Source organism: Chionomys nivalis, chromosome 2 (assembly GCF_950005125.1).
Source record: "Chionomys nivalis chromosome 2, mChiNiv1.1, whole genome shotgun sequence".
Taxonomy (NCBI): domain Eukaryota; kingdom Metazoa; phylum Chordata; class Mammalia; order Rodentia; family Cricetidae; genus Chionomys; species Chionomys nivalis.
Genome location: NC_080087.1, coordinates 25535047 through 25554321, shown reverse-complemented (window position 1 = coordinate 25554321; position 19275 = coordinate 25535047). Strand labels below are relative to the sequence as shown.

The 19275-nt window shown below is 38.6% G+C and overlaps 1 protein-coding gene across 2 annotated transcripts in view; it reads left to right on the top strand.

Moving 5' to 3' along the window:
* The window catches only part of Aig1 (androgen induced 1), a 236849-nt gene that overhangs the window by 66681 nt on the left and 150893 nt on the right, over positions 1 to 19275 (top strand). For both annotated transcript variants that reach the window (XM_057762085.1, XM_057762083.1), the window contains exon 3: positions 9597 to 9698. In XM_057762085.1, the coding sequence (XP_057618068.1) occupies positions 9597 to 9698 (102 nt within the window). The remainder of the gene's footprint in view (positions 1 to 9596; positions 9699 to 19275) is intronic.

Here is a 19275-nt window from a genome sequence, read left to right as displayed (position 1 = left end):
CCTGTATCCAGGACATTAGAACATAGGAATGATGGCTCTATGTAGGCACTAGCACAATTTCTTTATGTACACTGAGTTGTTCCGGTGTTGTCTTCAGCAATAGTCTATAGAGAGCAACCTTTAGTCTTGACAACAGTCTAGGTTATTTGGGAACTCCATGGGACCCCTTTGGCCAACAATTCAAATAGATGTAACTCACTGTTGGTATTAGAAGCTTCATTTGGTGACAAGAAATGGCCAGCTGTCCAGTTTGAGAAGCATAGTGTGTATTTTTAACCTCCTTATCAAAATCAGGAGTCCGTAGGTGTATAAATGTGTGTCTGTGTCTTCAATTAGATTCTATCAATCAGTGTATCTGTTTTTTTGTGCCAGTACCTTGCTGTTTTTATTACTATAGTTCTGTAATATGACTTGAAATCAGGGATGGTGATACCTCCTGTGGGTGTTTTGTTATTGTTTTATCTATCTTGTGTATGTGTGTTTTCATATGAAACTCAAGATTGTCCTTTCAAGAACTGTGAAGAAAAGTGTTTGAATTTTGATGGTGATTGCATCAAATATGTAGATTGATTTTAGTATGATGGTCATTTTTACTATATTAATCCTACTAATCCATTAGCATAGAAGAACTTTCCATTATCTGATGTCTTCTGATGTCTCAAAGTTTTTGTCATACAATCTTTCATTTGCTTGTTTACTGTTACTCCAAGATATTTGAGGCTATTATGAAAGGTGCTGTTTCCCTGATTTCTTTCTCAGTCCACTTGTCATTTGTATATACAAGGGATATCAATTTTTGTGAGTTAATTTTGTATGCAGCTACTTTTTGAAATTGTTTATTGGCTGTAGGAATTTCCTAGTGGAATTTTAAAGTCACATATTATCACATCATCTGCAAATGGAGATACTTAAACTTCTTTCTAATTTGTATGCCCTTGATTTCCTTCAGCCATCTTACTGCAGGGCCAAGACTTCAAGTAGTATTTTGAATAGGTGTGGAGAAAGTCTGCAACCTTGTCATATTCTTGATTTTTAGTGAAATCACTTTGAGTTTCTCTCCATTTATGTTAGTATTAGCTATGGGGTACATATAAATTACCTTTCTAGTTTTGAGGTAAAGTGCTTGTATCCCTAATATCTCCAGGACTTTTATCAAAAAATAGTGTTGGACTGGGTTTTGTCAAATGTGTTTTCTGCCACTTTGTCATTTTCTGTCATTCTGTCAAATGTCTAATTTATTTGGTGAATGTCATTGATTTTTGTGTTTTGAGCAATCCCTGCATCTCTTTGATGAAACCTATTTGGTCATGGTGAATGATCTTTTGTTGTATTCTTGGATTTGGTTTATAAGTAATTTATTGAGAATTTTTGCATTGATATTTATAAGAAAAATTGGTATGAAATTCTCTTTCTTTGTTGAGTCTTTATGTGGTTTGAATATCAGGTAATTATAAGCCCATGAAATGAGTTTGGCAACATTCCTCATGTTTCTATTTTGTGAAATAATTTGAGGAATAAATATACTCATTAACTCTACTCTTAAAGTTTGATAGGATTCTGCACTAAAACCATTTGTCCCTGGGTATTATTAGTAGGAGTTATAGGTCTGTTTAAGTTAATTATTTGATCTTGATTTAACTTTGATAAGTGGTATGTATTGTTATAAGGAGAGGTGGACCCTTGTTTGTTCTGGCCACCTGGCTAGTTTACACCCGAAATAACCACACAGAAACTGTATTCATTAAAACACTGTGTGGCCCATTAACTCTAGTTTCTTATTGGCTAATTCTTACATCCTAATTTAACCCATTACAATTAATCTGTGTATCACCACGTGACTGTGGCTTACTGGCAAGATTCTAACCAGTGTCTGTCTCAGGCAGAAGATCCATGGCATCTCTCACTCCGCCCTTCTTCCCAGCATTCAGTTCTGTCTTTTCCACCTATCTAAGTTCTGCCCTATCAGGCGTAAAGCAGTTTCTTTATTCATTAGCCAATGAAAGCAACACATGAACAGAAGAACCTCCTACACCAATGTATCAAGAAAAGTATCCATTTCTTTTAAATTTCCAATTCAGTGTAGTACAGGACTTTAAAGTATTTTCTCATGATTCTTTGGGTTTTCTCAGTGTCTGTTGTTATGTCCCTCTTTTCATTTCTAATTTTGTTAGTTTGTGTACTCTTTCTTTCTTTTAGTTAATTTGGTAAGGGTTTGTCAATCTTACAGATTTTCTCAAAGAACTAACTCTTTGTTTCATTGTTTGTTTGCTTGTTTTTATTGATTGCAGCCCTGAGTTTGACTATTTCTTGCTATCTATTACTTTTGGGTATGATTTCTCATTTTTTTTTATGGAACTTTCAGGTGTGCTGTTAACTTACTAGTATGTTAAGCTGCAATATTTTTTAATGTAGGTACTCAGTGCTATGAACTTGCCTCTTAGAACCAATTTATTGTGTCCCATAAGTTTGGGTATGTTGTGTATTAATCTCATTCATTTCTAGCAAGTCTTTAACAACCCATTCAGTAGTGAGTCTTTCAGTTTCCATGAGTTTGTAAGCTGTTGTTGTTGATGTCCAGTTTAATCTGAGGTAGTCAGATAGGGTGCAGGGTGCTACGTCAGTTTTCTTGTCTCTGTTGAGACTAGCTTATGTCTGAGTATGTGGTCAGTTTTGGTAAATATTCTATGAGGTGTTGATCAGAAGGTATATTCTTTTGTGTTTAGGTGAAATGTTCTGCAAATATCTGTTAGGTCAATTTGGTTTATAATACCGATTATCTACAGCATTTCTCTGTTTCATTTTTGTCTTGATGACATGTCTCTTGGCGAAGTCTCCAAGTATCAGTGTGTGATAATCAATATATGACTTCAACTGTAGAAACTGTCTGAAGTGAAGTAAATCTGAAGTCTCTGATCTCTCTCTAATTTGGTGTGAGAAACTTCTTTCAAAGAGATGTAGGCCTTGGATTATGTCTAGTTCTCTTTGAGTGTTAATTTCTAGCAATTGCAAGTGTCACATTAATGCTTGCTGTCACTCAAGTGTTTGATTTTGAATTCTGAAGATCTGAAAAGTGGTCGTCCCTCTTCCACTTTCAGTTCGTGTACAGCATTGTGGTTCTGGCTGCTGAGGAGCAGTGTGTGTACTATGTGGGGTAGCTGGCTTTTGGGCCTGGCCAGAGAAGGAGCTTGGTTGCAATAGCAGACTGTTCCTATATCATTGAGATTGTCATGGGAAACTATTCGTTTCCTATTCATGCCCTGGTAACAGAGTTCAAAGTTATTTTGGGTTTTGATGACCATACCACCAACAGACTATCAGTGCAGGAAGCCAAGTTCGTACCATCTGTGCTGTGTTTGTATCTAAAGACTTACTTGGAAGACTGATTGCTCAGTTATCTGTGCCTCCTGGCCTTCTAATATGGCACCTAACAAGGTGACTCACACTTTCTTGAAAGTCACTGTGAATAACCTGCATAAGTTCCCTCAATGTAGGATGGGGATCGCAACCTTCACTATCAAGAACCACACAGTGCTACCTATCTTGAATGGTCACTTCCTATAAACAGAGAGTGGCTCCCAGCAGTGCTACACTAGAAAATGTGTGACAGTCAGCTCACTGGGGAAAATTTATACACTTTGGCAATTTCCATGGTAAAATAGATAAACAGCTTTATAAAGACTTCGATGATGATGTAGCTCAGGAGTAGCATGCTTTCTTGAATCCCCAGCACAGCCCCACCACTCTCCAGTCAAAATGATAAAGTTTAGAAATACCTTAATGGGCAAAGATGGTTAAAAATCAGTACAACAAAAAACAGAATAGTCCGATTTGTATAAAACAAGTCAATTCATGATTTCCACTCAGGCTGACTTTACTAGAAATGTTTATCACTTGGATAAAGAATAAATAACACCATTGTTGCAAAAAGTCCTTTAGAAAGCTCGGGAAGAAATAATTCCAACTGATTCTTTCAAACCCATTCATTTTCCTCCTACCAAAAATCAGATGATGACACCTTGAGGAAATGAACTTATAGATGAGTATACTTTGTGAATAGAGATAAAATAAAACCCTAATTATGAACAAAATATCAGTAAGTGGAATCCAGCAATGTATGCCTATAACTTAAGATAACCAGCCATGGGTTGTTCACTTGACATTCAAGATCAATTAATAGGTCACTGAATGACAGAATAAGGAATAAAATATTAGGCTAGTTGTCTCAAGGGATGCAACAAAACCATCTAAAAAATATTATCAATTACAGTAAATGTGTTTATCTTCCAAGTAAAATTCTATGAGTTTTACTCAACTTGTAAAAAAAATCTAAGAAAAACTGCAGCTAATGTCAAACTTCACTGTTGAGAAATTAAATGTTTTCTCTGCAGCAGAGAAAATGATAAAGGCTTTCACTGTGAATTACTTCTATTCAACTTTGTGCTGAGGACTTAAATAACAGAACAAAAACATGTAGTTCATAAAAGGATTTTGTTACTTTAGATACACACACACACACACACACACCCAAAACAATTTTTAAAATAGTTGCTACTAAAACTAGTAATCAAATTTAGTAAAGGCACATGAAGCAAGGCCACTATTTAAAACATGTGTTGTTATAAAGTAGCAACAAAGAATACACAAAAATGTAGTAATGTACAGTAGCTTCCAAAAACATAAAATACATATAAAGATTCAGGAAATATTGTGAATATCAGTACATTATTAACTAAAAATACTTCTGAGAGAAATTAAAAACAACCTTAGTACATGGACAACCTATGTGTAGGAAATCTCAGTATAGCCAGGATATCATTTCTCAAACAGTAACACTGAGTAGTCTGACAAGATATCTGTAAAATTTTAACAACCTGGGATTCTAGCATTTAAATGGAAGTGCAAAGGATTGGAGTTCATCAGGACCATGCTTCAGCAGTGCAGGGACATGTAAAAGGAATTTTAATGTGGTCCCAGGATTCTGCCCCTTGGTTTGACCTCTGTAATTCTCCTGTTGAATTGGAAAAGGGTCTGTAATATTGAAGGACTTCCATTATCATGATTAGATTGTGCTGTTCAGCAGAGTTGAAGGGGTTTCCACCAATGGCTTCACACTAGTCCAAAGTGGCTCCATGCCTATATGTTTACACCTAGCCCAAATCCTTACCCCACAGAAATAGGCATGACTTCACCACTCATGATAGTTCATCTCGGTGTCAACTTGATGGGATATATAATCATCTGGCAGGTGGGCCCCTTGACCTGCCTGTGAAGTATTATTTTGATTAGGCCAATTGTGGTGGGGATGGTGGGTGGCACCATTGGTGTGGGAAAATTGTCTGTATTCTGTCAATCATGTTTTAAATAAACGCTGATTGGCCAGGCAGGAAGTATAGGTGGGAAAACCAGATAGGAAGTAGAAATGATGTAATGAGAACAGAAGAATTCTGGGAAGGAGGAAGTTGATTCCTCCCACTCCTGCCCAGACCACTGAAGCAGCAGGATGTGATCTGCTCCACTGCAAAAAGGTACTGAGCCACATGGCTAACATAGATCAGAAAAATGGGTTAATCAAGATGTGAGAGTTAGCCAATGAGAGGCTAGAGCTAATGGGCCAATCAGCTTATAATTTGTGGAGACCTATGTGTGATTTTCTTTGGGGCTAAACAGTTGTGGGGTACCAGTTGGAACAAAAACCACCACAAACAAGCAGGCCTGGCCCATCCATGTTACACACCATTCCCTAGACTGGACTCCTAGACTATATAAAAAGGAGAAAGTAGGCTGAACACAGACTTTCAGGCTCATTGTGTTTGTTTGAACATTTTATATATAGGTTCAAGGTATCTTGATCATATCTGGCCCCCTACTTCCCCTCTAGCTTTCCCTAGGCCCATGTAGCAGATATCTCTCCCAATTTCATATCCTCCTCCTTAGTCCTGGTAGTGTTGTGTGGCTGGTATTTGCATGGGCGAATCACTGGTCATGGGCAATATACTAGTTGTCATATCCTTTGAGGGAAAGAGAGTGTCTCTCCCCAAGCTGCCCTCAACTACCAATGGCTACTCAGCCAAAGTTAGTGCCTCCATACCCCTCCCCTGACCTAATTGAGAAATTTAAGTGACTTGATATTATACAAGTCTTGTGCAGCAAACCAAGCTTGTGTGTGTGTGTGTGTGAACACTCATATGTCATATGCAGAGGACAGCATTTCACATCATTTCTCTCCATCCTCTTATATACTCTATGTCTCAACTTCCGTGATGTTCACTGCTCCTTGGGGTGGAGGAGCTCTTGAGTGTGGAGACAATGTGAACATCTGTTTCAAGCTCCTGCTGCTGCAGTGACCTCACCAGTATGACCACTATGATGAACTATAACCTCCCAGTGTGGCCCAAAACAAATACTTTCATTTGTTGGGGTATTCTATCAGAGCCATGAGAAAAGTAACTAAGAAACCATTATTTAATACAAATTACTTATTATGAATTACTGGACTAGAGAAAGAAGCCCTGGGACATATTTGTGAATTAGGGCAGGGATTCCCTGAATGATGTCACCTGGGTGTGCCCAGAAGGAGAATGACGGAGGTTCTGAATGAGAAGCTGTAGGACCCGAGATAACACTCTGACAGGAAGGCAGGAAACACACAGCGGTAGAAGATGGCTCTAAAAGCAGGAATATTCTCAAGATCTTATTAAAATGTAGGATCAAATTACTGCAGGGTGAGACCCATGGCTCCTCATGTCTGGTAGATTAAATATGGGTGCTGTTGATTCATGGACCACGCTGAATATCCGGGCTGTAAAGCATGTGCCTGGGTTTAGGAGTAGCAAAGCTGTGGACCTGGTATTGCATCCCTGGCAGCGAGGCATTGAATCAACCATATTTGGATTCTTTTTTTCACTCAGTTGTCAAATATATACAGAAAGAACGAAGTGAAAATAGAAAAGTTCTGTCTGGTTTTGAAAATGGTTTTATATGAGGCCTCTCATGTAACTTATTGGCAACTTTCACTCCCCAAGTAGCAGTTTCGAAAAGCTGGTTGGTCATGAAAGGATATCCCTGTTCTCACAGCTTCTTCGTCTCAGATCTTCTCAGCCATCTAACTTGCAGCAATGTGAAAGCCCCAGCATCCTCCCTCTGAATTCTTTCTCACAGACCTCACAGCCCTGGGAAATATCCTGGTTGGTTATATGAGAAAAACATGTCATCAAGTCTCAGGGGAGCCCTGGTGACCATCAGGGTCTTCCTTTTACATGTTCTCAGTGACCAACTTCCTCACAGGTCGTCCACTCCAGGGGCCTCAGATCATCGCCATTCTGGGCTAGGCCACTCCCTGTTGCCAGCTTCCTCTCGCTGTAGAGAAGGGGACTTGTTTGCAACTGCTCATTCATATCATGGTTTCTGGGCTTTATTTCTCATTTATTCTGTCATCCATGTATTCGGACTTCTACCCGCCTCCCTAGATCCCCACCCCACCTATTTTAAAAAGATTTCTTAGTCTTCTCCCATCCCTCCCAACCCAGCTATAAATAAGATTTCTTTTCCACTGTTCCTCCCTGCTCCCAGGATCACCTTGTTCTTACAGTCTGGATCTTACATTACCAAACTGTCTAGACTACCAATTTGAAGGTCATTTGGGGGGGAGAAATGACCTACTTTTTACTGTTGTTACAGGAATCTATATCTATCTATCTATCTATCTATCTATCTATCTATCTATCTATCTGCATAGTTGCAGTCTTTCCTTAGCATTCTTTATTCATAATAAAGAGGTAAAGTAATTGTTTTGCAGATTCTCTTACATTATTAGCAGAATTAATGAGATCAGAACTAATGTTTATTATGAGAGTCCATTCCGTGTATGTCAAATCTTATATACCAGTAAATACCATTAAAGCAAAAATGAAAATATTGGTTTCTCCGTTTGTAGCATGGATAAACAAAACAATCTCTATTCCTGCCTACTTTAAGGTGATAATGTTGACAGGTAATGTACTAAATTTTAAAACAGTGAGCACAGAGAGAGTTCAGCAGTTATGAGCACTGGCTGCTCTTCCAAAGGACCTGGGTTCAATCCCCAGTGCACACATGGTAGCTCACCACTGCCTGTAACCCTAGTTCCAGGAGATCTGACACTTTTACACAGAAATGCTCACAGGCAAAATATCAGTACACATAAAATAGAAAATAAATAAGTCACTTAAAAAGTTCAAAATAACTACCAAATATCTACTTTCTGTAATTATTATGAATATCCAGTCCATTTGAAATATAAGATGGTGAATAATTCAAAATCATGGATAAGTTAAAAATTACTCATTGTACTTGAAGAGTTAACATAATTTTTCTTGAGCTAAGAATTAATTTTCTATTTTGTTTTACTGTTATACATTTGAAAGCAGATAGTAAAATAAATGTTCATTTAAGCAAGTAAATAACTGTGGGGGATGTCTCTGGTTCTAAAACAATGTACAGAGATTTAGTCACCTTCTGTAATAATTAATCTTTACATTTTATAAAATAATAAATATTTGCATCACCTTAGGTTTCAAAGGAGAAAACTACCCAGATTTCAAAAACAAACAGAGTTGGGAAAGAATTTTGGGACCTTTTGATTACTAGTCTTGAGCTACCAAGTATAACCTAAAATCTTATTTAAAGTAGAATTAAAATATTTATTATTTGCATTAAAGAAGCACAGATAAGCTATAATTATAAAAGTATAAAAACTGAAACAAAATTATTTATATTCATTCTGCATTATTTAAAAAATCACTATAGGTGTGTGTGTGTATAATTTACAAAAAATTTTCTGTTAATCTCTGTACCGATGGCTAAGACCATGGGCCTTCCATTGCTTTATTTTAATATGAACTTTATTTCTCACTGTTCGTTTGAAGAATGATGAAATAATAAATCAAATAAATACTGCTACTACTCTATCTGGATTACTGTGCTGCTATTGTGCCCAAAGAAACTTCTGTAATTCAGATAAACTTCAAAGTTAAGTTACTTCAAGGGAATTCAGAATCTTCCTTTTCCCCTTCACCAACTCTACTTCCAAGTGTCTCTGTGCCTTGGCTTAGGCTGTATGCACTAATGCACTTCCCTTAAATGTGACCAGAAGACACGTGGTTGGCAAAGGGTTCAGTGCTGGTACTGTGAGAAGCAAACACGAAACCACATGACAGGATCAAGGAAGACGGGCATAGCGTTGTTTGGGATGTGTGCTCTTCCTATTGGGGAATGGGACCTCTTTGCAAATATCCCTAAGTGAATGTATAAACCCCATGGAGAAGAATCAGACTGGCACAATTAGCCCCAAGTTGGTGTTCTTCCTAACAACACTTTGTTTCTCTCTCCCTTTCAGGCAGGCTCCTCTGCCTGAAAGAACATAGTTGGAGACCAGAGAGGGGACTTGACAACCCTGTGGTTAACACTACAGAGTGAAGTGGGAACCATTTTGCTAGTCAATTATTGGTTTGCTTCTGACAGCATAAATTCCAAAACTCTTGGGTTTTTAAAACAAATAACTGACCAGTTATGTGCTGTAAAAGATGAACTTGAAACAGATGATTTCCTTTCCCTTCCAGTTTGTTGTCGCGGTGTTCTGGACCATCTATGCCTACGACAGAGAGATGATATACCCAAAATTGCTTGACAACTTTATCCCAGGGTGGCTGAACCACGGAATGGTGAGTGGATTAAAATAAATAGTTACCTTTGATGAAATGGAAGTCTACTAAAGAACTATTCACTAATTCGAACTTCACCCCACAGGGTCCTAAGTATCAGTGAAATCTTGGACGATTACAGTAACAGAAGAATACTGATAGCAAATAGGATTTCTTTCTGTGGCATTGAGTCATTGTATAAACTGTGTGGTCGATGAATCCATTTTTAAGAGGTGCCAGGGGTCTTAAATCATACAACGAGCTCATTCGTGGATGAGTATGGTTTCTGTGCCATTAGAAGTTTGTCATCCTAACTCAAGGATCCATTTCCACCTATACAACCATGGCGACTAGGTTCCACCCCCACCTTGCTGCAGAGGAACTGTGTTAGAAGTAGCTGTTGCACTTGGGCAGCTTTCCCAGACACACGGCAAGACTGGTTTATTCCTCGATGATCTGTGATAGACATTTGAGGAGTTTATGTTTCTTTTAAAACTTAAAGTAAATATATATATATATATGTGTGTGTGTGTATGTGTTTATACATATATATATAAATTAATATATATAAATATTCATTATCACGTGTCAGTGCTTGCATTAAGTTTATGTGTACCTCATATGTCCAGGAGCCTTTGGAGGCCAGAAGAGGGTTTTGGATACTTAAAACTGGATTTATAGTAAACTGGATTTATGTTGTAAACCACGTAATGTAGGCAATAGGAACCGAACCCAGAGTATCTATAGGCAGTAAGCACTCCTAACTGCTGAGTCATTTCTCCATTCACCATGGAGGATGTCATTAGCAGTAGACTCACTGGGAGTTTTGCCTGGGATGTTTTCCCTCTTTCCTGTCCAGTTCTCGCTGGCACTTCAGCTGTGTCCCGCTGCTCTCGTTTGTTTCAATTAACACTTTGGATGGTTCGTAACCGGACTCTCTGAACATGGCGGACAATGAGAACTGACGAGAGGCCAAGGACAATGGCACTGGGTTTTGATCCTACTTCATGTTCTGGCTTTGTGGGAGCCTAGACAGTTTGGATGTTCACCTTCCTAGACCTGGATGGAGGGGGGAGGACATTGGACTTTCCACAGGGCAGGGAACCCTGACTGCTCCTGGGACTGGAGAGGGAGGAGAAGAGGAGTGGGAGGAGGGGGAGAGGGGCGGGAGGAGGGGGAGGGAAATGGGAGGCGGGGAGGAGGCAGAAAATTTTTTTTTTCAATAAAAAAAAAGTTGGAGGGTTATATTTTCTAAAGAGAAGTTGCGTATCCTCTTTTCAGCTTCTAAAATTGAGCACAGTTTTGTTATTAACGGAAGGTACTTTTTAGAATAATCCCAGGATGTTCCCATTGGAAAGGGCAACCCATCACAGAAATTATGGGGAAGCAACAGCTAGAAATCATGAGTCTTAGATTCAAAGTAACAGCTCTTTCTGTGGTTTCTCATCTGCCCTCAGTGGTGGGACATTTCAAACAAAGCACATGTTCTAACCCATGTTACTGTGCAGAGACGCTCTGATCCATTCTTTCTTATAGGCGACCTATCAAAAGTCGTGTATCAGACTAGAATTTTTTTTGATGGAAGTTAGAGCTGTTGAAAAATTAGCCTGTTGATCTAATTTCCTACATAAAAGCTGGGTGTTGTTAGTCTTCATCATTTCCTGCCCATATCCCCTCCTGTTCTCTACTGACAAAAGTCTTACTTAAGGACCTTACTCGGGGTTCTTATCAATATGAAGGGACACCATGACCATGACCGCCCCCTTTTATTGAAAATAGATTTACAATATATCCTGATTACACTTTCTCTTCCTTCTACTCCTCCCAGTTCCTCACTACCTCCCTTCCCAAACAGATCCCATCCACTTTATGTCTCTCATTAGAAAAGAACATGCCTTTAAGAAATAATAACAAAATGTAACATATAAAATATAGTAAGTCAAAACAAAAACCATCAAGAGAAAGAAAAGGGATAAGTACCAGAGATACACTTGTTTGCACACACAGGAGTCCTCTAAAAAAAATCTTAAACTGAACTGAAACTTTTAATATATATGCAGAAGACCCGGTGAAACCCGATGGACACTGTGGTTGCTTGTTCTCCTAATGTCTCCCATGTACTCTGTCTCTTATGTGTTTTCCTACCTCCTCTTCCAAGGGCTTACCTGAGCACTACAGGTAGGGGTTGAGTGAAGGCATCCCATTTAGAGCTGTGTGTTCCGAGGTCTCTCACTCTGCATAGTGTCTGACTGTGCTTTTTCTCATCTGATGAAGGAGGAAGCCTCGCTGATGATGCCTGAACAAGGCACTGATTTATGAGTCTAACAGAATATCATTAGGGTCATTTTATCACTGTTTTGTGTTTTAAAGGACAGTATTTGGTTTTATGCCAGGTCCCTCGGCTATCTAGTCTCTGGTTCTCAGTCATCCAACCAATGTTTGGTATGGACTCCATCACGTAGAGTAGATCTTAAGTCAACTCTGATGTCGGTTGTTTACTCCCACAAGCTTTGTGGCACTGCTGCCCTGGCCTGTCTTGCAGGCGGGACGACATTGAAGATCAAAGGGTTTGTGGCTGGGTTGGTAATAATTTTTTTTTTTGTAAACTGCCAAGTACCTTCCCATACCAAAGCCCCTGGAACATAGGGGTGAAGGTTCTATGTCAGCATCAGTCAAGCTGTCCATGTTCCATGAGTTTGTGTAGTTGTCTTCTGCAATGGGTTCTTACTGTCAGTGTGTGGAGCTGTAGTCTAGGCAATAACCTTGGTTGTTTACGGATGTCCACGGGACCTCTTTGGGCAAAAATTCAATCGAGTATAACCCAGTCCCTGTACTGGAAGCTTTATTTGGCAACAAGAAATGGCCAGTTGGGACTCTGTGTCCCCCATTATTTGGGCCCATCATTGTAATTGCTTTCACATATTTCAGGATGACTGCACTTCACTAGATTTCTGTACCACCCCTCAATGCTATCCACATTCCCTCCCTCAACCCTATCTTTCCTCCCTCCCTCATCTTTTCCTCCCATTCCCATTCTCTAATCCACTTAAAAAGTTATTCTAGTTACCCCTCCCAGGGAGATCCATGTGTCCCCCCAGTCTTTTCCTTTATAGTTAGCCTCTCTGTGTCTATAAACCATAGACTGGTTATCATTTACTTGTGAGCTAATGTCTACATATGAGTACATACAAGCCATAGTCATCCTTTTTTTGAGTTGGGGTTACCTCACTCAGGGTGACTTTTTTCTAGTTCCATCCATTTGCCAAGGCAATTATTAAAGATAAAGCATTTAATTGGTTGTTTGTTTGCAGTTTTAGAGGCTAAGTCCATTATCATCATGGTATGGAGCATTGAGGCAGACAGACAGATATGGTGCTGGAGAAGTAGCTAAGATTTCGCTGTCCTTATCAGCAAGCAGCAAGATGGAGGGGGTGGAGACTGGCCTGGACTATTGAAACCTCAAAGCCTACCCCCAGTGACACACTTCCTCCAACAAGGCCACACTTCACCTCCTAATCCTTAAAATCATTTCAAATAGTTGCGTGTCCTGGTGACTAAGTATTTAAATATATGAGCCTATGGGAGCCATTCTTATTCAAACCACCACACTTCTGCTCATCCAGAAGGTCAATTATTTATTGTCTTATGAAGCATTTCCAAACTCCCCAAGCAAACTTATTTAGCTCTTCTATTTTTTGTGTTTGCACACACTACCCTATTTCTAATATATATATTAGAAATATATATTATATATGTGTATATACACATATATATGTATGTGTGTTTATGACCATAAAAAATGTTAAGATCCTTTGCAAAATATCAGCCTTTCAGTCCTAAGCTCTTTACCCAGATGCCTTGCATATGCTAGGATCAACATGTGCTTGATATATTGAAGAATTAATTGAGTACTCTATGTTTTAACAATTCTCTCCTACTTATATCTCATTGCTTTTGTTTCTTCAGACCTTTGTGTGCTAGATATTCTACAGTGACTGCATCTGTAATTTTTCACAATTTTTCACAATGGCACTGTGAACAATTATCTCATTTATAAATGAAGAAACCAAGGCTCAAAAAGTATATACTCTCCCTCAAAATCACTTAGCAATGGTGATAGCAATGAGATCTGAGCTCATGCCCATTTGTCTTCAAATATATATACTTCTTACTGGTTTGTGTTTTATATGAATATTTGAAACATTAACTAATTCTTTTAAAATGTTACTCTTTATAGCTTTTACAAGTGTAGGTCAAAAATGCAAAGAAATATTTTGAAAGTATTTTGAAGTTTTGTTTCAGACAGTTTAGCGTAGTTCAACTGTTGAAGGAAACCAGTTGATAATTAACTAGGCATTTTAGGAGAAATATTTTGTGCCATTTGTCAGTCTTCAAAGCAAGAATATAAACAGAGATGCCCTTGCCACTTTAGATACTAAACTAAAACACATTGTCATGTGCTCTTAACAGAGCAGGCTTTGGTCATCAACAAGCATATTCTTATTCAAACATGAAACCAATTTTGTCACAATCTCTCCAAATATGAGGAAGAGTGACTAGGAAGCCATAGTGAGTGGATTCGGAAAGGGAGATCCCGGAAATGGTTGCCTACCCGCCCCTCCCCAAGTAGGGGAATACTGGGTATCTCTGTAATGTTCGGAGGTCTTAGTTGGGAACATAGTTACGTCTTTACTATCAACCTCACTCTTGTTCTGTTTGGCTTATTATTCCCATTCTTGAACTGCACAGTGTTATCTTCAGACCAGGGAATTATTTCATTTGCAGATCCTTGTTCTGAAGTTTTAATGCTTCAAACAATTGACTTTTTTAACCATATGTATAGCCATTGGAACTAGAACTTGGCTCAGTTTTTCCTCTTAGCTCCCTTGAAAAGCTAATGATTTTTCTTTTGGAAACGGTAGGGCTACTTAGAAACACAAGAGGAACTGAATGACCCAAAGATTTAGGAACGAGAAAGGATAAATTAATTAACCTGTCAAATCCTCTGAGGTAATATAAGCTCAGTAGTTTCTTTTGCAGTGAATTTTGTTTTCCAGCAGAGATAAAAGACCATTTCCTTGCATTGTTCTAATTCATGATCCCAGAATTAATGGCCAAACAACTTGTATACAGTAGCTGAGAAATATCCTACATTCTTCATTCACCTTTTTTTAATTTCATACATGTTACTGTAGACATTAATTAAATAAAATATTATGTTGGTTCTTTAGTTTGATGATTAATTTTTAGAGTCACAATACCTTACTTTTTATAAAAATATGTTATAAGAGGTATGCAATTTTAAAAATTAATTGTTTTCATTTTTGGTCAAATTTTAAACTCAAATATTTTAATATTGCATTTGTAGTTTAAAATGTAGATGCTGTTATTTTTATAATACTCATTTGTTAGCTACTTTTCTGTTGCTGTAATAAAATAACCAAGGCAACTTAAAGAAGAAAAAACTTATTTGGCCTTACACTTCCAGAGGGATAGGTGTTCGTCATGGCAGGAGGGATACCAGCAAGCCACAGGCATGAGCAAGAAGCTGAGAGCTCACATCTTCTAACACAAGCCAGAAACTGAGAAGGCAAACAGAAAGTGAGGCAAACTATAAACTCTGAAAGCTTGCTCCCAATGACCTACTTCCTCCAGCAATGCTCCCTCTCCTGAAGGGTCCACAGCCTTCCGTAATGGTACCCACAAGTGAGGACCGCATGTGCAAATACACGAGCTTGTGGAGGACATTTCTCATTCAAACATGTATATCAGCCAATCACAGATTTCTCTAGTTTGTCTTATGCTTATACATCTGAAAATGTAGAAGGATGTGATATATCTTTGTTTATTTGCTTAACTAATAACTTTTCAGTATTCCCGTGATCATACTGGCTTTCTAGGCCTAGCTGCTTCTTTTGTCAGTGGGAGGGCTAAGTTCCTTGTTGGCGTCCTCAAGGATCTGCCTAACAGGGTTGTGGAAGTCTCAATGGGAGAGGCATAATAAATTTAAGAGGTTCTTATTGGATCTAGTCCTGGCAAACCAGACAAGCAGAGTCCAAATGGGAGGAACCCTCTCCTAGGGAGTAAGAGAGTTTTCTGTTAGGTCCAATGCTTATGTTAGTCATAAGGGTAGAGTAGACAAGAATAGTTGTGAGTGGGTTTCATTGTAGTACTAGAAGGTCAACATCCTGGTTAAATCTGGCAGGAACAAGACGTGACATGGGTGATATACTATCTATTTGTGGGGAATGTCAAAAGACCAGTAAAACACTAATTCAAGAAGGTTATAATAGATTACCATTGCCTATTTAAATATTTATAATTAAAAGCACCCCAAGAGTGGAAACTGAGATTAAAATGAGAAAAGATTGTTTAAAAAAATCACCCCAAGAAAGAATGTACCTTGTTCTTGTGGTATTCACTGAAGAATCCCCAAATATTTTCTAGGGATCTTGAGCGCAGGGATCACAAAACTGGGATAAAGCTCATAAGTAAATCCTGGCCATATCTCAAAGAATATCACCAACTCTGGAATTTGAACATGGAGCTTCTGGGCATAAAATCAGTCAGTTGACAGACTCTGGACTTGCAGGACCTAAAATTCACACTTTTAAAAATTTCGATTTATGCTAGCGATGGCAAAAGTTAGACACGATTCCAAATAGTGTTTTATCTCCTCCTGTTGTCTAGAGGAATGATCCTAGATTTTATTTGAATGACAGCAGGGGAAATGGGTCAATAAGTGAATGACAACACCAATTCAACCTCATTGTATAGCTAAGAAGTTACCCCCTGGGCTCTCCAAAATAGCCCCTAAATTTAGTTTATTATAATCAAAAATATAATCTATATATTAGCATATTTTATTTCAGCCACTGTTTAACATGAAATACAAATGTGTTCTGTTCTTGAACCCGGAATTGTATTTATATTCTCAACAACTCCACCCATAGACGACACTGATAAGACATTTTCTAAGCATTGGCATGGAAGGATATTTGATGTACTTGCCATGAATACCCAGAAGAATTACATTTACATTTTTATCTTTTTACCACTGATGATCACACAAGATGAAGAAGGACATGCAAGCAAATAGATTGGTTTTTGTCTTCGTTACTGTTCTGTTGTTGTGAAGAGACATCATGACCCTATCAATTTTATGAAAGAAAGCATTTAACTGGGGTCTTGCTTATAGTTTCAGAGGTTTAGTCCATTATTATCATGGTGGATAGCATGCGGGCAGGTACTGGAGCAGTACCTGAGATCCAATCATGGTCTGTAGGTAGAGAGAGACATACTCTGGGCTTGACATGGGCTGTTGCAACCTACAGTGACATACTTCCTCCAACATGGCCATACCTTCTTATCCTTTCAATCCTTTAAAATAACACCATTCTCTGATGACTAAGTATTCAAATATATGGGCCCATGGGAACCATTCTTATTCAAACCATCACTGTACCCAAACTCTTGAGTTTGGTCATGGACAGATGGAATTGAGATTTTTGCAAGGCCTTCAACAAGTAGAGACTGAATGCTATTACAACCCAGAAAGCATGTCTTGAAAACCTTCTTTGTGCACAGCAGGTTGTTGGGCATTGTGGAGTTACAGAATGAGAAAAACACAGAGGAAGAACAGTGTTAAAGGAGGCAAATGGTGTGTTTGAAGTTGAGATGCATAAGTAAAAACAGTGCTGCAAGGTCAGAGTAGTCTCAGGAGGGCCATTTTTGCTCTGACAGAGAGAAGCCCACGTTTTCTGACCTGCCTGTGGGTTGTGAAAATTGAGCCTGGAACCTTTCTTTCCAGCTAATTAGGCTTTTCAGGCATTGACAATGGAGTCATGAAAAGCAATACATAAATATTTCAGATCTAGGAAGATTGCAGGCTTTCAGCGGTGTTCCGACAAGAAGAACCAGTGATGAGACATGCCTCTGCTGTGGATGACCTAGTTTAATGTTTTAAAATTCCAGGAGAAGGCAAAACCATGTGGAATGTAGGGGTATTATTATTATCATCATTATTATTAGAACAGATCCTAAAGCTGGCAAAATCTTTATATTCTAATAATCACAGCAGGAGTGTTCACTCCCCCATGTAATTTATGAAGAAAAAAAAACATACCCCTTCTCATACTTGATTTGTCATGTCCTGTTATATTTAACTGATCCCCACAAGAGGCATAATTTAGGCAAGTATTTATCCTGTTCAATATTATTTGACATTTAGTACTTATGAAAGGCTTTCTACATCTGGTTTTCCCAGAAGAGAAGGCATTAAGTGCTACTTGCATTATGGTTGGTTTTGCAAGAACTCAAGATCTGACATTATTTTGGTAGATAACATGACTTATGGAATGTTTTCAGCCTTAGGATTCACAGATTGTGCAATTCACGGTCCATAAAGTCTGTGCCCCCCTCATACTAGATACTTCATGAAGGGAGTTGCTAGTGGAAAGAGGACCGTTATAAACACTCCAGAGATAAGAGCTGCCTTTTCTCGTTTTTTGTTTTTTTTTTTTTTTTTTTTTTTTTTTTGGCATTCATAAGTAACTAGAAGAAGGCTGAAAATTTTGAGAAATAAAAATTAGAAATGCAAACAGAGGTTCAAAGCTTCTTAGGAGTCCTCCAAACAAATCAGGTTCTGAAAACTAAAGACGTACAGGGAACTGTATGACAGATACTTTCTGAGGAGGTTACAGGGTTCTGTATGCACATTTGGAGCATCATGTTTTGTAGGAATCACTTCCTCCACTGTGAATTTTCATTTGTGACTATCTGTTCTCCCTAGTCCAATCCTCTCCTGTTAGCTTTTGCAGCATCATATTTTAACATTGGGATTGAATTATTCTTCTTTTTGAAAAGTCACTTCCCCCTTCATTTAAAATATGAACAGATCCAGCAGTGGTATTAGTTCAAAACAGCCCTGTAAGTTCTAGTCAGGGTTCTTGGGGCTATCAAATCCCAAAGTGTGGTTTACTTAAGGGCCTTTCCCCTTAATCCTTAAATCCAGAGATATTTCGAACTAAATTTAAGTCATCTGTTTTCCATTCATTTGTTGCTGGATCTTCATGTTTTGTGGAGGGGTGGTGGCGGGCAGGAGGCACTGGCTTCCTCCTTCATGCCACAGACAGATCATTCATGAGTCACAACCCAATGCCTTGGCAGAATTCCAAACCCATATCCTTTCCCCATCCCTTCTTAATTGAAGTGCCAACCTCAGCTAACTTCTCAGTGTATTTGGCAAAGCCACTAAAGAGGAAAAAATACACCGTGGTGTCACAGAACCGGACAATACCAGATCCCAAGATCCTCCAGTGCATATATGTGACACAAAAGTTCTAGAGCCATAGCTGAATGATTCATGGCAGCAGCCTCTGACTGGGCATTTCCAAGGATGGAGATCCAACAGGGAACCATGACCATGGGTGTTTATTGGAAAAGGCCATCACTGGGATCAAAGGCTTTTCCCCAATTCAGATCAGCCAACTGTCTTCACCCATTCCGTAGGATCTGAACACCAGTCCTCTGGGTCCCTCTCATAGGCTCTCTGAACAGGTCTCCCTGTCCCCGATAACTTCCACTTGGCAGTATATGC